The following is a 23187-nucleotide window of genomic DNA, read 5'->3' on the forward strand; positions in this document are numbered from 1 at the left end:
CATTCACCAAAGACTCACCCATATGTAATCCTGTTCTAGTTACTTCAGCTAAAGTAATCTCTATAGTCCTAATTTCTCTGTTTAACACATTAAACTCCGCTTTAACTTCCAGTATCTCCTTACCGATCACTTCCACTTCCTCATGAAGAAGATGAAGGTCATTTTTCATTTTCATAAACTCCCGCCGAAGTTCTTCCGCTACGGTCCCGATGTCAGCTTCCATTCCTAAACGCTCCAGCCTATCCCGAACTCTTCTCACATACGTCGACATTTTCGTTCTTTTCATTTTGCCAGACCGACCACAGATCCTTCACATTTTTCGGTGCATACATATAGCAGTTTCCGCAACGCATCCATTGCGAAAAATCCAACGCTGAGCCGGCCTTTCTTGTAGTAGTAGAAGTCCTGCGCGCCGCTGACGTACGTTTCTTGTTGGACGCCATCTTTACACGTTGATATAGTGAAACAAATGGCAGTGAAAACACAATATATACAACACAGTTCTAAACAATAATACCACTGAAGGACACTTGTTTCTAACCGATGCACAATTTGTGACAAAAAGCCATACTATATTTAACTTTAAAAACACGTTTTCTAGACTAGCTAAACTCGACCGCCACATTTACCAAGGACACTAGCGCCTACCAACTGAGCTACCAAGTCTGTAGCAACATCCCGCCATATATTTCATTGTTAACCTCCACTTCATACCATATCAAAGTGTATAGCTTTCTTACATTTGTCTCTGTATTCTCTAAGAGTACAAGTTGAATTATTTTCCAGGAACTTTTGATATGCTTTCTTCTTTTCTTTCACTACCTCTTTAACTTCACGTGTCCACCATGGAGTTCAGATTTTTCTATCCCTGCCGACAGCCTCACCACATGCCTCTTTGGTTGAATCAATCAATTTATTTTTCAGGATTTGCCATCGAAGCTCAAAGGTTTGGTTCCTGTTCTCAAACACTTTCATTTTTTCTTCAGTAATCTTTGTGTATTTTAATCTGCAGTTCACATCCAATAGCTGCTCAACTTTTATTTGCTTTAAAACATTCTTACATGTTCTTTTTTCAATTCAATTTTATCCTTCTCAAGACTAAATGGTGATCACTTCCAATTTCAAATCCTCTATACACTCTAATGTCCTGCACCCGGGAGAAAACATCACTATTGACAATAACATTGTCAATGAGACTTTTCTTATTCCTTGCCTCTTCTCTCCATGTGAATTTGTGTACATTTTTATGTTGGAACATTGTTAGTAATAACTAGTCCATGTCCTGAGCAGAAATCCAACAGGTATTTACTATTATTATTGACTCTGCTCTTTTCTCCAAATATTATTGTATGTCTAACAATCATTTCATACTCTGCTGTTTTGATCCCCAACAAGGACCAATTTTTCCTTTTTCATTGTGTCAGTTGCTTTCTCTAAGGCCTCAAAAAATTCCTCCAATTCTACCTTAGTAGAACCTTCTGTGGGACCAGCACAAATAAGTCTCATTGTCCAGTTCTCCATTCTCATATTTGCCCACATTACTCTACTTGAGACTGACTGCCATTCAAGGAGATTAGCCTCGTATTTTGTGTTGAATACTATGGCTACTGCTCCTTTTCCTTGATTGTCATTGCCTGAATATAACATTTTGTATTTATTGCTCAGAAAGATCTCACCAGTTTTTGTCTTTTTTGTTTCAGTCACCCCTATTATGTTGATCTGGTACTTATCTAATTCCTCAGCCAGCTCCATTTCTTTGCCATGCAGGCTTCTTACGTTGATAGTACCGATCTTTAACTCTGGTGATGTTCAGTTGGGGTGTGTTTTCAGATTTGTTCCAGTAGCTGACTTTTTGCTGTTCGCCCAGGTTCGTTCCCTGGTGAAAATGAAGGGGGCCTTGTTCAAGCGGGTGACGCCCCAGCCGGCATAAAATTTTGTCATGTTGTACCATCATTTTTTTAATTTTGGTTTAACCAATAAGAATTAAATTTGGTCGGCTAAATCCCAAATTGCCAGCCCATTCTCGTTTGTTCAGTATCCAAGTAGATACCCAACAGGGTGCACCATGAGAAGGTGAGGATTGGACATTAGGTCAGAACCCCTGGTCGGTTCTCGACATTCCTTTAAAGGCTATGTGGAGGTCTCCTCTCAGTTATACAGCTTTGACCCTTAAGCACCCCCTTTCTATTGAGCACCCTCACTAATCCATTCATGAGTCATTTAATTGAAGTGTCATTATTTGGAGTTTAGACAATTGAGAGATCCCTATAGGCCTGCCATTGATCGCATGTTTTCTTTCAACCCATTATAAGATTTCTATTGTATTTCACTTTGACTCCATCTGATTCAAAGATTAAATTCATTTGTGAACTCTGAAAGATAAATATCACTCCACTTTCATATCCTGGTGTTTATAGGATTTCATGTTCATATGGCCTTTGTAGGCAGACTTGTTGATTTGCTTAAACTTGCCTAGAGGAACAAAGAATATAATTTCGAGGCAAGTATAATTTACTTTGTAACCAAGTGGGGGAAAAAAAAAGAAGAAAAGAAATTTCTACAACAAGATTTTATTCTGCTCAATCAGGTTTGATGACACAAACTTTTAGGTCAGGTTTAATCGAACCACTATGTATTCACTAGACATAGAATTCATCAGAATAAAACTAAGTTCCTACACAAAAGTTATTTATTATTAGAAAGACTATAAAGATAGCTGTGAATCCAGTATCCATTGGATGAATCTTAACGAAAATGACTGTATGAAGCTATCCCAATTTTGAGAGAGATTACCCTTAAACACTGCTCAATTTTGTGCTAAGTGAGCTATTAAAAATTTTTTTTTTTCCTCTGAATTCTCATCGTTTTTAGATGGATTTCTCTTCCTGCAATTAATATCATGTATTGTAGCACGCACGCACTCGAATTTTCAGTTATTCTGATTTGCCCTATCTTTTTTTACATACGTTGAGAATTGTCATGAAATGTGGCTGAAAATTCTGCTGTTAATAAATTATACTTTATTTCAACGTAAGTTATTTTGTAATTTAATTTTCACATTGTCTGCTACTTAGATGTCAGTTTTTTTATCATACCTCCTGGTGTATGTACACTTTCTATATCCAGTTAGCTGAGTTTTTCCTCTTTGGATGACACTAGGCTAGAAATGTTAACCCTGTTATTTTGTAAGTTGAAGAATAAAATGTGTACATGGATGTAAGCCATTCAGGTACACATTTTATTGAATTGGCCAGGTAGTGAATCTGTCATCCACATAATCAAATTCAAGAGTATGCAAAAATCAAGTGTTTTTAATCCTCCTAAATTATTTCATCCATCCTTTAAAAAAATAAAGTCCAATATTGGTCATTCTATGTGGAACAAACAAAGCAATCAAGAGAAATTTGCAAGTCAGAAAATGTTAATGATGTGAAAGAGAAATACCAATCTGGATTAACCTATGATACAATACCATTGGAGGTCATTCCATGCTATGGTAGAAAACAGAACTGCTGTATGTGGACTATAACTACTTTGTCAAAAACTGCAGTGAAGCTTCAAAAATGCTGTGCACATCAAGTCTGATCATTGTTCATCACGAATGTCATGCACACGTTTCCAATGTGATAATTCCATCTAGTACATATGCCTTCGCATATCCATTGTTAAACCATTTTTCAACTGTTCCATTGCAGGTTTGATACAGTAATGAGGTCTTGTTTAAGAAGATCTTCCTTAATCAGTGTCTTAACATTCATATCCCTGCCATATTTCAGCAGGGCATGGATAACATTATCAACTTCAGTGCCACTAAAACACAATATTGTCTTATTTCATGCAAAAACATTTTAATCCCCCCTCCTACTTTCAGTAATACCGAGATCTCTCTATGCAGGATCGGATATTTCTTCTTGGACTCACTTAACTTCTCACAGTTGATGAATACCATAGTATTCAACACAAAATACGAGGCTAATCTCCTTGAATGGCAGTTAGTCTCAAGTAGAGCAATGTGGGCAAATATGAGAATGGGGAACTGGATAATGAGACTTATTTGTGCCAATGGTCCCACAGAAGGTTCTATTAAGGTAGAAGTGGTGAAATTTTTTGAGGCTTTAGAAAAAGCAACTAACAGAATGAAAAAGGAAAAGTTGGTCATTGATGTGGATCTAAATAGCAGAGTAGGAAATGATTGTGAGACATACAGAAATATTTTGGGAAAATTTGGAGAAAAGAGCAAAGCTAATAATAATGGCAAATATCTGTTGGATTTCTGCTCAGGACATGGACTGGTTATTACCAACACCATGTTCCAACATAAAAATGTGCACAAAAAATCACATGGAGAGAAGGAACAAGGAATAAGAAAAGTCTCACTGACTATGTTATTGTTGATAGTGATGTTTTCTCCCTGGTGCAGGACACCAGGTGTACAGAGGATTTGAAATTGGAAGTGATCACTATTTGGTCTTGAGCAGGATAAAATTGAATTTCATATTGAAAAGAATAACATGTAAGAAAGTTTTAAAGCGAAAAGTTGAGCAGCTCTCAGATGTGAACTGTATACTAAAATACACAAAGATTATTGAAGAAAAAAATGAAAGAGTTTGAGAACAGGAATCAAACCTTGGAGATTCAGTGAAGAAAAATTAAAAATTATTCAGTGAAGAAGAAGCAAGGATAGAAAAATTAGAACTCCATGGTGGACACAGGAAGTTAAAGAGGTAGTGAAGGAAAAGAAGAAAGCATATCAAAAGTTCCTGGCAAATAAGTCAGCTTGTGCTCTTAGAGAATACAGAGACAAATGTAAGAAAGCTAAACACTTGTAAAACTAGCTAAACAAAACTCATGGGAGGACTTTGGCAAGAATATAGAAAATAAATATCAAGAAGGCGGCAAAATATTCTGGAGATTGTTAAAGAAGCTTAAGAATGGAAGAAAGAGTGCTGTAAAAGAAGTTAGAGATGATAAAGGTGACATGAAAACAGGAGATCCTTGAAGTATGGAGTAATTACTTTGAAAAACTGCTAAATGAAACAAGCAGTGATGACAGCACAGAGGTAAAAAAACACTGACCAGGTATGCAGTCATGAATACATATCCATACTTGAAGTAGAAAAAGCCATTAAAGGCTTGAAATGTGGAAAGGCAGCAGGAGTAGATGATATTCGACCAGAAATGCTGAAGTCTTACCGTGGCTGCACTGCATAGTTCAGAAAGCCTGGACAGAGGGACAAATTACCGATGATTGGAGTACAGCTCTCGTAGTACCCATATATAAAAAGGGAAATAAAACTGAATGTGAGAATTACAGATGTATTTCCCTACTGAGTGTTCCTGGCAAGATCTATGCAAGTATACTTGAGAAACAGTTGAGAAGAATTGTAGAAGAAAAGCTTGGTAGAATCTTCACTTTAACAAATAGTCGAGAAAGCATGGGAATATAACAAAGATCTGTATTTAAGTTTTGTCAATTTGGAAAAGGCATATGACAAGGTGTCAAAAGAGAAGCTATTCAATACACTACAGTTATATGGTGTCAATGGGGCATTATATCAAGCAATACTCCGTCATTATTTGAGTTGTAAGTCAGCAGTTAGAATTGAAGTACAGGAAGATGGTTTAATGTTAAATCTGGTATGAGACAAGGAAGTACATTATCCCCTCTGTCATTCATTATCTATATGGATCACATTATGAAGGAAAGTGGTATTGAACATGATATCAAAATTGGAGATGTTATTGTCAGCTCTTTGCTTTATTATGCGGATGATGTTATACTTCTAAATAAATCCGCTACAAGTCCAAGTCTGCAAAATTCTGACTAAATTGAATAACTGTTAGTTATTAGGAGTTAATATGTGCAGAAAGTGTAAGGAGAATGAGGATCTCAAGCGTGCTTCGGGTGGCGAGTGATATCGTTAACGATAATCAGAATGTAGAAAATGGTGGTGTGAAAGAGAATTGCGTGGTAGTGCCAGATAGGTGTGAGAGCGTTGTTGAAAGTGTAAATGAGGGTAGAAATACAGAAGGAATGGATGATTTGATTGATAATGAAAATGGTGAGATAAATGCGAGTAGTGAAATCGCACGTTTGAACGGAGTGATACACAGAGCTAAAAGCAACTGGAGCGTATGGAAAAATGTGTGCTGAATTTACCGGCTAATAAATGGCGAAAGTTTGTGACAACAAATAATAGAATGTTCGTAAACGTCAATAAAATGAAGGAACGCGTGCTGTATGCGGATTCGCTATTAAGAGGTGTGATAGTTGAGAGTTTGACGAAATCGTACCAGCCGGATGCGAACATAAAGGACGTCAGCGAATCTATTTGAGTGCAAAAACAGAGGGTGAAAGAGATGTTAATGGCAGGAACAAATGATTTGAAAGAAGACAAAATGGAAATGATAGAGGATGTGAGGGAATTACTTGAGGTAGCAAAAGAAAAGAGTGAGAGAGTTAGGATGGTGAGTCTGTTGGTGCAGTATGACAGTGAAGAGTATAGGAGGGCCAAAATTGCTAATGACTTTATGTACGGATTATGCAGGAGGAACGGTGTGGAATTTGTGGATGTGTGGAGTGAGTTCGATGGGCGAAAGGATTTATATAAGATGGATGGGTTACATTTGAATGGGGTTGGTGTACAGAGACTTGAAAAAGTGTTGATGAATGATGTGGAAGTGGATGTACAGACTCAGGGAAACTAGCTTTATTAAGGTGGGGGGGGGGAGAGTAGATATGCAGACTTTAGGGAGGCAGTTGAGTGTATGAATGAGTACGAAGGACAACAAATCAGAATGGGATATTAGTATAAGGCATCAAAGTAGGGATGGGACAAATGTGCTTCTGCTATTCATGTACACTAATGCCAGGAGTATTAGGAACAAGAAGGAAGAGTTTTTGGCCTTGGTTGGCACTTCCAGGCAACAGGTTGTTGGTATTAGTGAAACATAGATGACAGAAGATGATAAAGCTAGTGGGATTGAATGCGAGGGGTATAGCGTGTTCAGGAGTGACAGGGTGAATAAAAAGGGGGGAGGAGTGTTATTGATGATAGCCGATGAGTTGTAGCCAAGGAGTATAGAAGTTAAACTGCAGGATAGAGAAAAGAGCACATTTGAGGCTGTTTGGTGTGAGATAGAATCTAGCAGAACAAAATATACAATTGGGTGCTGCTATAGACCAGGTGATGGAATAGATGTTGGGGATAGTATGCACAGGCAAATAGAAGAAATGAGTGGAAGGAGGGTAATTATTATGGGTGATTTCAATTATGGTAACATTAACTGGAAAGAGGAGAGGACACACGGGAGGCAGGAATTGGATTTTATGTGGTTATTAAGGGATAACTATCTGCAGCAGCATGTAGTGGAAAATACCAGGGGGCAGAGAGTGCTTAACCTAGTAATTGCAACTGAGAATGCGGCTGTAACGAACATGACCATGTTGCCACCAATTGGTGAGAGTGACCATAAGGTCATGAATTAGGAGGTGGCTAAAGGAGTGGAATTTACAATTAAGACAGGGTACATGTGGAATTACGGGCTGGTAAGTATGACAAGCTTAGGTTGTGCTTGGCTCAGTGCCATGGGAGGTGGTTAAGAAGTGTTGGCAGGAGGCAATGGTTGACTGTATACCAAGAGTCCGAATAATAAATCAAGTAGGGGTTAAATGGATGAATAACACTATTAAGCTTGAGCTATAAAAAAAGAAACAATTGTGGAGGGAATTTAAGGAGAAAGGTGACCAGCAGGTGCAAGGAACAGTAAAAAGCACAGGCCAGGATGGTAACAAGGGTGGTAAGAAAAGCAAAAGTGGATTACGAAAGAAAATTGGCCATGCAGGCTAAAGAGAATCCCAAACAGTTTTTTCAATATGTTGCAAGTAAAAGGAAAAATGTTCATGGCAGAATGATCTTAAAAAATGCTGAGGGTAGGGAGGTAACCAAACCAGTTGATATAGTGGAATTACTGAGCGAGCACTTTGCAAGAGTATATCATCCAGGTGGTGACATTGCAGGAATGGAAGAACCAACAGCTTATACTGGAATTGTGATGAATGAAGTAGAGGTAACTAGTCTATTACAGAACCTCAATGTCAATACATCTGTGGGATTGGATGGTATACCAGCTCGTCTTGTACGTGAAGCAGCTAAAGAATTGTCAGTGCCCTTGACCATTTTGTTTAATTTGAGCCTCGGGTCTGGGTCAGTCCCAAGGGGGTGGAAGGAGGGGAAAATAGTTCCACTGCATAAAGGTGGTTCCAAGGCTGCTGTTGAAAATTACCGGCCAATCAGCATAATAGGAATCATTATCAAGGTCTTGGAGAAAATAGTCAAGAGGAAAATACAAGATTGGATAGAAGAAAATGGGATACTGTATCAGGGACAGCATTGTTTTGTTAAAGGTAAGTCATGCCTCAGTAACTTAATCATGTATTATAACACAGTGATGGCTGAACTGGATAAGGGTAATGGGTTTACAGTGATTCTACTGGACCTTGCTAAGGCCTTTGACAGGATACCACATAGAATTCTAATCAGTAAATTGCAGCATATAGGGATGGATATAGGGTTGGTGAGATGGATAGTAGGGTGGTTGACAGAGAGATATCAGAGAGTGGTTTATTCAGGAGTAGAGTCCACAAAACGGCCTGTCACTAGTGGTGTGCCACAAGGATCTGTTCTTGGACCACTGCTGTTTAATTTGTTCATTAACGATATAGGAAAGGATCTGAGAGGAACAGTTCATTTGATTGCGGATGATGCAAAGTTGGGTAGGGCAATAGTGAATGCAGATGATGTCAAAATTTTGCAAGAAGATTTGGATAGATTGGAGGTCTGGGTTAAGGAGAATGGATGTCAATTTAATGTGGCAAAATGTAAGGTTATGCATTTTGGGGTGAAAAGATTAGCAGCAGATTACTACATTGGTGGAACTGTACTCCAGGAAATTGATGAGGCACGAGATTTAGGAGTGTTGGTGGATAAGGAGTTGAAGTTTAGGGGGCACATTGCAAAAGTGGCCAAATCAGCTCATCAAATCACTTGGTTGCTGAAGAATACGTTGACAAGCAGGTTATAGTTCCTCTGTATCAAGCCTTGATAAGACCCCATCTCGACTACTGTGCCCAGATTTGGTCACCTACTTTTCTTCTTGATGGGGAGGAGGTTGAGAGGATCCAGAGGTGAGTGACCAAGATGCAGGTCTGTGGAATGAACCTTATGAGAACAGGTTGAGAATTTGTGGGTTGCAAAAATTGGTTGATAGGCAGAGGATGGAAGATATGATTGAGACATTCAAATTACTGAAGGGTTTCTATAAAATTAATTCAGAAGATATTTTTGAGAAAAGGGCTAGTTGTGGGAGGACTAGGGGACATCCATGGAAACTGGGCAAAAGTGTGGTTAGTAAAGGTGTTAGAGCTGGGTTCTTTACTTTTAGAGTGGTGAATGAGTGGAATAGGCTGCCAGAGTCTGTGGTGGATACTGTGACAGTGAATGAGTTTAAGGCGAGATATGATAGATACTGTATGAATGTCGAATAGTTGTGATGAATATGATTTGGGGCCTCCCTCGATGAGTCAAATGACTCCCTGGAGTTGCCCGTAATAATAATAATAATAATAATAATGAAGGTGAGCATTAAAAAGACAAAGACAATGAAAATAGGCAGAATCATTGAAAATGTCAACTGTGTTGTGAATGGAGAACCTGTGGAACAAGTAAAACATTTCAGCTACTTAGCACAATTTTTAGTGAAGATGGCAAATTAAATATAGAAATAGACAACAGAATCATCAAAGCTGGTATGGTGGGAAGTCGATTGAATAAATTCATATGGAATAAGAGAGAAATTAGTCAGAACACTAAATTAGCTGTATACAAGACAGTGTTCAAACCAGTTTTAACTTATGGATCTGAGAGCTGGGTCAGATCTCAGAAGCACTTAACCAAAGACTAGAGACTGCAGATATGAGAGTCCTGAGAAAGATTATAGGTGTGAACAGATGGCATCAATGGCAATATCATATTAAAAATGAGGATATTAGGAAAGAACTTGACATTGTCAGCATCCAGGAATACATTAGCAGAGCTAATCTCAGGTGGTATGGTCACTTAAACCGAATGGGTGAAGAAAGATTAGCAAAACAAGTGTTCTCTGCCAGGTTGGCAGGAAAACGATCCAGAGGAAGACCAAGATATAGGTGGATTGATATGGTACAAAGTGCCTTAGATGATAGAAATATAAGATCTGATAATGTTGGAGTCTTGATTTGGAGGAAAATTGTAGATAGGAAGTTAGTAATGATGTAATTTTTTTCATGTAGTACTATCATATCCTGTACACCCCTTGAGGGTACATGGCAGGAATTTGATGATGATGAATGGATTAGTGTGATAAGTGATTTCTGGTACAGCATCACATAACTGTACCCTCAGTTATCCAATCCTTCAATTGCTCTCCCACTGTGGCTGGATATTGGGATTACTTACTGTATATTAAAAATGCAGATATGACATGACATTATATGCATAGAAAGGGTCAGGTGTTGTTGATTATTCATAACAGTGCACCAAGGTATAAGCAACACAAGTTTATTGTACATACTTATTATTTCACTAGTTTTTTTCCCTCCTCATCTTCAAAGTACAAATTGTAACTGACAAACACAAGCAATTAAATCATTAGATACAATTCAAACTAACTGAAACAGAACTTAATGGTGTGGTTGGCTGAGTAGAGGAGTTTCATTATCTCATGCACATGACTCCTCACTGGAGATGTGAAGTGGTTCAAAAGAAAGTAACAACTTTTTTTTTTTGAAGCATTTGTGTCAATGAATATACTTTAAACATCTTAGTTATCTTATACTTTAAACATATAAACACAAGAAATGATAATATTTCATTTATAAGCATTTTGGCTTGAAACTAAGAAGTCATCTTCAATGTAGCAATAAGTGAACACAGCATAATGCAACAATGGATTATTTCAAAAGATATCTGAGGAGAATGAGACTCTCCCATATTTTGGCAAAGACATACAATCATTTCAATCGAAGTGCAGGTAGTTCAATAAGGCTTTTGGCACTTTTCTTAAATACATGCCCATATTTAAAGCACCATCAATGAAACAGTCAGGTTCACGATCAGAAGATTCCATGTTTGGTATCCCCACCATGCTTGCCAACCCACTCTTTTTAGGTTTATTATAAGTGATGTAAGACTGATGCTCTTGTATTTGTTTTTTCCACAGAACGACCAGTTGTCCAAAATAAAGATGATTACACTCACTGCAACTTAGTACATGCTTGGAAGGGTAAGAGGAAATTTTTTTTCTCACCTTTCCAGGCATGCACCAAGTTCTATGCAACTTCCTTATTTTGGACAAACTGATTGTGATAAAACGAATAAATGAGCATTCAATCTTATATAGCATATAATAAACCTAAAAAAGTCTGGCTTGGCAGACATAGAATCTTCTGGTGACAATCTCAACTGATTCAACGATTGCTTTAAATATGAATGTTTATTTAAGAAAAATAATGAAGCCACAGCAAGTCACTCTGGATCTACCTCAATAAGACCAAAATCAATGAATAACTTTCAGAGGGCTCTTATTTTTGTTTTCATGAAGCTTCTGGCAACAATATTAGGATCCCCTAGGTTATAAGAGGCTGAGAACTTGAAATCGTTATCATCCAATAATTAAACAATACCTTTAACCTATAACAAGATCACACTACACTAACTGAAATCCTGAACAGGAAGTTTTGAAATCTATTTGGAAAAATGTGCTGTAGTCAGATGATACTAGATTCTGTATCAGATCAGTTCAGAGTTAACCATAAATTGATCAATTCTTCACTCCACACAAGAATTCAAAATGTTCATTATAGTATGGCATGAACTTAATGATATTTTCAAGGGAAAGGAATATTGATACAGGGAACAGTATTTCAGATTATGTCTAACAATGTTACATTTATATTCATAAAGAGGTAATCACTACTTTCAAGATTATAGGGCATCTCTCCAGTAAAAATTAACTCCATAAATGCTTGAGGCATATAATTGAATGCTCATCATCTTATGGCTCTCTGTCTTTCAATCCAGATGAGAATCTATAGAATAGTATGATACACGGGTGTAGAATCTATTTTTCTTATCAATACTTTAGAGGAATTAAACATCAATATCTTCTTGATGAGTATGTAGAATTTTCAACAAAAACTGCAATGGGGTTTTATTAGGCCATAATAGTACAGATGATTATACTGACTAGTTTTGCCACATACAAGGGTGGTCTGAAAAGTTCTCGGCCTCAACCACAGATGGCAACACTATTGGGAAGATTTTTTTTTCCTAAGTTGATACATCTGTCATAAGCATCCATGTGAAATTGCAAGTCATTCTATTTAGTAGTTTGTTTTATACAGCTATATGAAGCAAAAGTATTGTCTGTATCCCTTGAAATGAATAAAATTGAGTATCGTGCAGTTATAAAATTCTTTATAAAAGAAGGTTTAATGCCAAAAGAAATTCATTCGAAGTTCATAAAAGTTTATGGGCACTCTTCTCCTTCATTTCTGACAATTAAGAAGTGGGCTGCAGAGTTTAAACGTGGCCACACCAGCCTTGAAGATGATCCATGTGAAGGACGTCCAAAAAGTCTAACACCAGAAATCATTGAAGTGCACGATACTGTATTGGATGACCGGCAAGTCAAAGTGCGTGAAATTACTGAGACTATAAGCATTTCAAAAGAACGTGTAGGATATATTTTTGCATGAAGAATTGCAGATGAAAAAGCTTTGCGCAAGATGGGTGCTGTGAGCACCCATCTTGCGCAAAGTGGTGCTGTGAGCACCCATTTTTGGTGCTCACGGCACCAAAGATAAGTGCTGTGACACGTGCTTGCTCACAGCAGATCAAAAACGCACTCGCATGAAAATCTCTGAACAGTGCTTGGAACATTTTAACAAGAATAAAACTGATTTTGTGCGTCGATGTATTACTATGGATGAGACGTGGATTCACCATTACACACCAGAATCCAAACAGCAGTCAAAACTGTGGACAGAAGCTGGCTGTTCAGTGCCAAAGAAGACAAAGTTGGTTCCATCAGCAGGAAAGGTCATGGCATTGGTGTTTTGGGATGCTAAAGGCATTTTGTTTATTAATTATCTTGAAAAGGGTAAAACAATAACCAGGGAATATTATTCCAATTTTTTAACCAGACTAGATGGAAAAATTCGAGAGAAAAGACCCGGCTTGCAGAAGGAAAAAATCATCTTTCATCAGGACAATGCACTTGCCCACAAAGGTGTTTTGGCAATGGGAAAATTAAGGTATCTGCACTATGAATTGTTGGAACATCCACCCTATTCCCCAGATTTGGCTCCTCTGACTTCTATCTCTTCCCCAAACTAAAACTCTTCCTTGCTGGTCAGCGTTTTTCTTTGAATCAAGAGGTGATTGCAGCTGTAGAGGGGTATTTTGCAGATCTTACTGAGAACCACTACAGGGATGGGATAATGGTGCTGGAGCATTGCTGGAATAAATGTATTAGTCTTAAGGGAGATTATGTTGAAAAATAAAAATAAATTTGAAATTATAAATTCGTTTTTTCATTGTTAGGCCGAGAACTTTTCACACCATCCTTGTATGCTAGTGGTTTCTTCTGGGTTAGGAAGAACAAAAAATAATATAATGAAGTGTTAAACATGAATCATTACATAACTAAAAAAATAAAACACGTAGGAAACTATTACACAAAAGTAAAAACAGAAAACACATAAAACATGGAAGCTGGCATGGATTAGTCATTGTTCAGTAAGCATGCACGATAGATGGCAGAAAAGTTAAAATCTGATGTATGGAAAGATCTATTAAGTGACTTCCAAATATCCCATAGAATCATTTATTGGTTCCTGTTGAGGGTGCCTTGTGAATGGATAACCACCATAGATTCTTTGATGTTGCAGGCAGCAAAGTTGTTCCCTATATAAGAGCTCTTGTTTCATTCAATATTACGGCAAGTGTAAGAGAAGTGGAAAGCTAAGACTGAGCTGTTTTCTCTGTTGTTATTCACGTCTTCGATACCACTGAGCAAAAATACTGAACAATAACTGACCCATACCAACGTCCATGTTCCACGTATTTTCTGTTTTTTACATTTGTGTAATGGTTTCCTACATGTTCTATTTTTTAGTTATGTAATGGTTCAGGTTTAACACTTTATTGCATTATTTTTTTTGTTCTTCCTAATCTAGAAGTCATTAGAATATGTGGTAAAATTAGTTGATAGAGGTTAGGTGGTGTAGGGTGGTAGGCCTATGTTTTGAGAGCTCTGAAAGCTAATATAGTCTTGATTAAACAAACATAAGTAATAACCACAGCAATAAGTTTTAATAAGTAAATATTTCATCCTAAGTATCTTAGAACATCGTCAGTACAGTTAATTCAAACAATACTAGAAATAACATACTTCACTTGGAAAGAAAATTTACAAGCAAGAGGAAGGAACAGCAATGGGTCTCCCTTATCACCAAACTTAGTAAACCTGTTTCTAGAATACCTTGAAGAAAAAATTTTAAAGTTAAAACCAAAACCAAAAATTTGGCTACAATATGTCGATGACGTCTTTTCTGTCTGGGGTCATTCCGAAATTACACTTGTTTCTAGATAAAATAAATCTTCATCCTCGCATCAAATTTACGCTAGAAAACAAATCTCCACAGGTTATCGCCTTTCTGGATTTACACATCCAAAGAAAAGAAGATGGGTTCTATTTCCACTTCTGTCTATCACAAGCCGACATTTTCAGCTCGCTACATTCACAATTCTTCTGCTCATCATCCATCTCAAAAATTTGGCATAATTAAATCATTAGTAACCAGAGCAAACAGATTTTGCTCCTCTGAAGAATCTCTAAACCAAGAATTGAAAATAATCAAAAATACAGTCATACTAAATGGATACAATCTTAAAACAACTCAAAAAATCATCCGTCACTTCCCACACAACCTAGACAAAGTTGTTCCATAGGATTCCCATACCTTATGTCAAAGGCATCTCCGAACGTCTTTCACAAATTATGAAGAAATACAAACTTGCTACTACCTACAAACCCATCAACCACATCTATAACATGTTACCTTCTCCTAAAGACAAACTCTCACCTCTGATGCTACCTGGCGTGTATGAAGTTCCATGCTCCTGTAAATTGTTACTTATAGACAGATAGGTAGATCTGTAAACGCATTTCGGAACATCAAAAACATATCCATCTCATCAAACCGCAGAAATCTGGCCTCGCTCAACACGGAGTTGAAAATCCAAACCATAGGATCCATTGGGAAAAGACCAAACTTTTACATAGATCTTTATATAAACATGAATGTTTATATAAAGAAAGTGCTGAAGCCCTACTTCACAGACCAAATCTAAACTGTAATGATGTTCTCGCTATTCCTAAAGTATGGGAAATTGTCATACAAAATTGTGTAAAATAATTTTTTTATATATGTCATCTTATTTTAATGTAATTTTCACCCCACTCCAGTTATATTTTAATTTAATTCTATAACATGCTACTGCACACATATTGGGATTCCACTGTAATCATGCACTCTAACTGTATCTTATTCCTAGTATTGTTTGAATTAACTGTACTGGCGATGTCCTAAGATACTTAGGATAAAATATTTACTTATTAAAACTTATTACTGTGTTTATTACATGTGTTTGTTCAGTCATGAATTCTCCACAGGTTGCATTGTATAATAAAATAGTCTTTCTGCACAGTAAGTTGTGTAGTGTAGCACATGACGCCGATGCGAAGCAAAACAATGGTGTCCAAGGCATCGTTGTTTAAAGAATTCAACCAAAGGAACTTCGTACAGTGTAATGTTTGCAAGATGTACATATTACCAAAGGCAAATGGAATTTGGTTTGAAAGTAATAGTGGTGGGAAAGTGTACCGAAAATGCTATGAAAGTGAGGATCTTAAGTGTGGATCAGTTTCGAGATTAAAATGGTGGACAGAACAGAAAACGTGTGTGATGGGGTAACGGCATATAGGATTGAGAGAGGTTAAAAGTGACACGATTGAGAGAGAGTGTTGATTGAAAGAATAGTATGACAGATGTAAAAAATGAAGAGTTGGCTCTAATCAGGGAGATAGCCCAAAAGCGGGAGCTGCAATGAATACAGAAATGTATGGCAAGTGGTTCAGCTGATAACAGAAGGAAGTGTGAAAAAATAGAAATGAATGCTCAACTAAAAGAGAAGGAAAAATCCAAGGACTGAGTGTTGTACAACGATTCTATCATTGTACAACATCAAGAGATTGACAAAATTATGCTTCCTGGACACAAAAATTAATGATGTTAAGTGAGGCCATTAAAGCACAAAAGGATAAAAGAGTTGATTGTTTTGGATTGTTTTGGCTGGAATGAATGATCTGAAAGGAGAAAAGTATATGGCATGGGGGAAGACATGAAAGAATTACTGATCAGCTATAATAGCAAATGACTTATACAAGAAGGATTGTTTGCATCTAAATTTATTTGGTGTTCAAAGTCTAGAAAAAGTGCTGAATGAAGTTGATGTGCAAAATAAGGGAAAGTAGAGCTTTTAGGAGGGAAGCTGTTGAGTGGATATGCAAATATCAGTGAGGCACCTGAGTGTAAGAATGTGTATAAAATGCCTAAGTTAGTACCACTGGTAAAAAAACCCAGAATGGGATAGTTAGTACAAAGTGTCAGATTAGGAGTAGGCCTAGGTGGCTTTTGCACTTTCTGTACACTAATGCCAGGAGCATTTCGAACAAGGAGGAGGAATTTTTGGCATTGGTTAGGTTCATCCTAGCCAAAGGTTATTGGCATTGATGAGACATGGCTGATGGAAGATGATATAGTTCATGGGATAGAATATGAAGGGTATAGTGTGTTGAGGAAGGATAGAGAAAAGAATGGGGGAAAGGTGAATTATTGATGAAAGCTGATGAACTGAAACCAAAGAGAGAAGTTCAACTGCAGGCCAGTGAAAATAGCACTTTTGAGGATATCTGGTGTGAGACAGAGGCAGCAGAACAAAATATACAGTTGGATGTTTCTATAGACCAGGAGACGGAAAAGATGATGAGGATATCATGCATTGGCAAATAAGCTCAATGAGTGGAGGGGAGATAATTATTGGGGGATTTCAGCTATATATTGGAAGAAGGAGAAGACACATGGAGGAAAGAAATGGAATTATACAATTACTAAGGAATAAATACCTGAGATAGCATGTGATGGAATATATTCAATCACATGCTAGGGGTTTGAGAGTGCACAATCTAGTAATTGCACCTGAGAATATAACCACAAAATATAATATGACAGTAATATGACTACATTACTGCCAACTGGTGAAAGTGATCATATGGTCTTGATCTGGGAGGTGGCTAAATCTGTGGAATTTTCCGTAAGGGGGGGGGGGGGAGTTATATGTGGAAATACAGGGCTGATAAGCTTACAACATTGCTTTGATCATCACCATGACATGTGAAACTGCAAGGGCTGGATGTTGGATAGTGCATGGGATGTGGTCCAGGAGTGTTTGAGAAAAGTAATGGCAGACTGCATACCTAGGAGTAAGGAGAATAAATCAAGTGGGATTAAATGGATGAATATCATCACTAAGCTGGAGATACACAAAAAAGAAAAAAATTGTGGAGGGGATTCAAGGAGAAAGGTGACCAGCAGGTACACGAGCAGTACAAAAGCACAGGCCAAAATGGTAATCAGTGTGGTAAAAAAGGCAAATGCAGATTATGAAAGGAAGTAAGCAATGCATGCTAAAGAGAATCCTGAATAGTTCTTTTGATATGCTGCAAGTAAAAGGAAGAATGTTTATGGCAGAATGATTTTAATGAATGCCGATGGTAAGGAGGTAACGGAATCAGTTGAAATAGTAGAATTACTAAGTGAACACTTTGCAATAGTATATCATACAGGTGGAGATATTGCAGTAATGAGAGAGGCAAAAACACATGAGAACCAAGATAAATGAAATGGAGGTGCATAGCATATTACAGAACCTTGATGTGAATACAGGTATGGGATTAGATGGTATACTAGCTCAAGTTTTATGTGAAGGTGCAAGGGAATTGTCAGTGCCTTTGACTACATTGCTTAATCTAAGTCTCAGTTCTGGGTTAGTCCCAAGGGGGGGTGGAAAGAGAGGAAAATAGTTTCATTACATAAAGGAGGCTCCAAAACTGATGTAAGTTTTAAAAGAGGTAAACCGTGAGTAGACATAACTATATATAATAAATAACGGAAAAACTCACGTAGAAATATTATTTAATGGTATAATTTTCGCCCGTGTGTCACAGGCATCTTCAGTACAATTAGGCACAAAAATCAAACATTAACTGACAATTCCAAAAAGCGCCACCTAAGTAGCTGGTGTAAGATAACTAAAAAGGTCAATAACTTTCCTAAAAAAAAAAAAAAAAAAAAAAATATATATATATATATATATATATATATATATATATATATATTTAATACAATAAAAAGTTAGGAAAGATTAGCTGATTTGTAAAGTACTATCTCCCATAAAGGGGATAGACGTAAGCCGTCGGAACTGTTTAAGTTAGGAGAATGAAGTAGAGTTTCACATGCTTCTTTATAAAGGTGTTCCATGAGAAACTGACTTTTGTGAAGAACTCTTGTCTTTTTCCAATGAACTCTGTGTCTAGTGAAGATGGCATGTTCTGCAAGTCCAGACTTTTCAGGTTTAGAGTATTCAATATAAGATTGGTGTTCTTCTAGCCGAATGGAGGCAGATCTTCCCGTTTGTCCGAAATAACGTAATCCACAAGAGCACGGAATCTGGTAGACACCTGGATGATTAAGATGTGGAAGCTTGTCCTTTGGAGAAGCGAGAAAGGTGGAGATTTTTTTAAACGGTCGAAAGGCAACAAAAATATTCAGTGGTTTTAAAATTTTTGCTATACATTCACTGATGCCTTGTATATAAGGGATGGTAATGCGCGTTATTTCCTCTGTGTTTGAAGAGGGAGACATATTAAATCTACTCAAAGTTCTTTTAATGAAGTAATTCTTATAGCCATTAGATAGAAAGGAAGAAGTTATATATCGTATTTCTTTCTGTAAAAGATCGTCTGTAGAACAAAAGGAGTGGGCCCGATGAATTTTGTAATAAATTCTGGTTATTTTTCTTTTAAAAATAAGTTGTATCAACAAATTGAAGGAACAGCAATGGGTAATCCTCTCTCTCCTGCTATCTCCAATTTCTTTATGGAACATTTTGAACAACGTATCTTTGACAATATTTCTCCCAGACCTACTCATTGGTTCAGATATGTCGATGACATTTTTGCTGTATGGAATGGCTCTTCTGATGAACTTCAACAATTTCTCAATAAGTTAAACGCATTTCATCCTAGGATCAAGTTTACCCTAGAAGTAGAATCAAATAAGCAGTTAGCCTTTTTAGATCTTCTAATTCTTCGCCAACCAGATGGTAACCTACATTTCTCTGTTTATAGAAAGAAGACTCATACAGGCCATTATATCCATGCGGAATCTCATCACCATCCCAGTCAAAAGGCAGGAACTATTAAAACACTGGTTCATCGGGCCCACTCCTTTTGTTCTACAGACGATCTTTTACAGAAAGAAATACGATATATAACTTCTTCCTTTCTATCTAATGGCTATAAGAATTACTTCATTAAAAGAACTTTGAGTAGATTTAATATGTCTCCCTCTTCAAACACAGAGGAAATAACGCGCATTACCATCCCTTATATACAAGGCATCAGTGAACGTATAGCAAAAATTTTAAAACCACTGAATATTTTTGTTGCCTTTCGACCGTTTAAAAAAATCTCCACCTTTCTCGCTTCTCCAAAGGACAAGCTTCCACATCTTAATCATCCAGGTGTCTACCAGATTCCGTGCTCTTGTGGATTACGTTATTTCGGACAAACGGGAAGATCTGCCTCCATTCGGCTAGAAGAACACCAATCTTATATTGAATACTTTAAACCTGAAAAGTCTGGACTTGCAGAACATGCCATCTTCACTAGACACAGAGTTCATTGGAAAAAGACAAGAGTTCTTCACAAAAGTCAGTTTCTCATGGAACACCTTTATAAAGAAGCATGTGAAACTCTACTTCATTCTCCTAACTTAAACAGATCCGACGGCTTACGTCTATCCCCTTTATGGGAGATAGTACTTTACAAATCAGCTAATCTTTCCTAACTTTTTATTGTATTAAATTTTTTTTTTTTTTTTTTTTTTTTTTTTTTTTTTTTTTTTTTTAGGAAAGTTATTGACCTTTTTAGTTATCTTACACCAGCTACTTAGGTGGCGCTTTTTGGAATTGTCAGTTAATGTTTGATTTTTGTGCCTAATTGTACTGAAGATGCCTGTGACACACGGGCGAAAATTATACCATTAAATAATATTTCTACGTGAGTTTTTCCGTTATTTATTATATATAAAACTGATGTAGCAAATTGCCGACTGATCAGCATATCAGGAGTCATAGTTTATTCATTTTTAGATTTTAGATGAATAAAATACAAGAATGGATAGACAGAAATGGGATACTATGTGAGAGGCAACATGGTTTTGTGAAGGGTAGGTCATGCCTTGGTAACTTGCTCACGTTTTATAATACAGTGACAGGTGAGTTGGATAAAGGTAGTGGGTTTACAGTGATACTACTGGATTTTGTAAAAGCCTTTGACAGGATATCACATGGAATTTGAATCAATAAATTGCAGCACATGGGGATGGATATAAGGTAGGTGAGGTGGATAAGAGGGTGGTTGATAGAGATATCAGAGAGTAGTTTATTCAGAAATAAAGTCCAGAAAAAAGGCCCGTGACTAGTGACGTGAAACAGGGCTCTGTTCTTGGGCCACTACTGTTTGATTTGTACATTAATAATATAGGAAAAGATATCTGAAAGGAACTGTTCAGTTGTTTACATATGATGCAAATTTGGGTAGAGCAATAGTTAATACAGATGTTAAAATTTTACAGGATGATTTGGATAGACTGGCAGTCTGGATAAAGAAGAATGGATGTAATTTTCATGTGGCAAAGTATAAGGTTATGCATCCAGCTGTATACCACACTGATGGAATTGTACTCCAAGAAACTGATGAAGCCAGAGATTTGGGAGTGTGGCTAAAGTAGATCACTGGATTACTTGGTTACTGAAGAATATTTTGATGAGCAGAGACAAGCAGGTTATTATTCCTCTTTATTGAGCCTTGATAAGATCTCATCTTGTGTGCACATCTGGTCACCTGGGTTTCTTGGCATTGAGGAAGAGGTGGAGAGGATCCAGAGACAAGTGACCAAGTTGGTAGTAGGTCTGTGCAATGAACCTTATGAGAACAGGTTGAAGATTTGTGGTAACAGAAATTGGTTGACTGGTGGAAAAGAGGTGATATGCTTGAGACAAATGACTGAAGGGATTTTACAAGATTAATACAGAGGAAATTTTTCAGAACACTGGTGGTGGGAGAACTAGGGCCATCCTTGGAAACTGGGGAAGAGTGTAGTTAGCAAGGGTGTTAGAACGTACCCATACATGGTACCAACGTACTATAAGTTGATCAACCAACAGCTTGTGTATGGGTTCAACATATATATATAAAAAATAAAGTATGATGGACACTGTTTTTTTTTCTTTTTTTAATCAGTCCACACAATGATAATCAGTATTCTGTGTAGTCTATGGAAGTTTATTATCTTGAGAACAATACAGAAATTTGAATACATATGTTTCTGTGGTTCAGCAGTTCTATAGAAAGATTCCAGTATTGAGACCACATTTTTAAATGAATAACAAGTTTAATAAAAAAATAAACAAATATACCCTACAAGTATCATAAGTTGTCAGACTTATATTAGGGTATTAGAGTAAAAGTTAAACAAAAAAAGAGACTAGAAATAATTAATTACACATATTAGATGTTATCAGAACTTCACAGTTGATACATATAATTGAGTAACCAGAAAAACAAACATTATATTAATTATTGCATACATGTTGGAGCAATGCTAGTTGTTGCTGTCACACCTTCTGTAGTGTCACGCATGTCACATACTAGGTCAATGGTAGTAGAATTAAGCCTTGATTTTTGTTACATTGTGTGTACATGTGTGTGTTTATTTATTCTGGTTACTTATATCTGATAACATTTAATCTGTGTAATTAACTTTTCTAGTCTTTTTTTTTTGTTTAACTTTTGCTAATATTACTGATGATGTAAATCTGATGACTTATGAAACTTGTAGGATTATGTTTATTTCTATCAAACTTGTTATTTATCTAAAAACATGTGGTCTCAATACTAGAAGCTTTCTACAGTAGAGATGTTTTCTTATATTTTGCAACATGAATGTCTTACTTTAATTCATTATGAATTTAAAGAGAAAAATATCACTCAGAATATAATTTTTCAGAAAACAAATTTTCAGTGAATAAAAGAATGAAACATTTACCATCAGCACAGATAGGTCCTTTGAAACCTGTCCACTGACAGTCACATATGTAACCAGAATAACCTTCAATACATGTTCCATTGTTTAAACAAGGATTGCTACTGCACTTCCCAACACAACCAGCTGATACTCCATAAAGGCCTTGCAATGCCATGGAGTAAAGGTCTATCATTTCTCCATTGATCATCAAAGCACGAACACACCCTACAAATCCTTCTCTATAGTCTACTGTGGCACCTGTTATAAAAGAAAGTCATAAAAATAAATTTAGGAACTTTTGTCTTTATTAAATAATAGAAATTCAATATGCTGGCTATAAAAAAAAAAAAAAAACATGAAATGCACTCACAACAGAAAATAAATGACCCACCACTGTTTTAATTTTGCTTTAGATTAGGATTAAACAACTTGAAATAAGTTCAGGTATCCACCCACATGCAAATTTATGATTTGCATGTGAATGGCAGTCTGTCAACTGCCCAAGTTCTCTAGCTAGTTTGCCTGTTTTGAAAGAAGAACAATGCCATCCCTTGTTTTAGATGAACACTAGTTTGGAAAAGACCCAGGTTCAAGTCTTTTCAATTAATGCAAAGAAATTCAGCTCCTACCCACAAATAAATGCAAGTTCATCA

The 23187-nt window shown here is 36.7% G+C and overlaps 1 protein-coding gene across 2 annotated transcripts in view; it reads right to left on the reverse strand.

Annotated features, from left to right (window-relative positions):
* Positions 1-23187, reverse strand: part of Nrx-IV (neurexin-4) — a 491733-nt gene that overhangs the window by 146715 nt on the left and 321831 nt on the right. For both annotated transcript variants that reach the window (XM_090412013.1, XM_090412014.1), the window contains exon 18: positions 22556-22792. In XM_090412013.1, the coding sequence (XP_090268139.1) occupies positions 22556-22792 (237 nt within the window). The remainder of the gene's footprint in view (positions 1-22555; positions 22793-23187) is intronic.

Source organism: Typopeltis vanoorti, chromosome 22 (genome assembly GCF_054136105.1).
Source record: "Typopeltis vanoorti isolate ZY-2024b chromosome 22, IOZ_Tvanoo_1.0, whole genome shotgun sequence".
Classification (NCBI taxonomy): domain Eukaryota; kingdom Metazoa; phylum Arthropoda; class Arachnida; order Uropygi; family Thelyphonidae; genus Typopeltis; species Typopeltis vanoorti.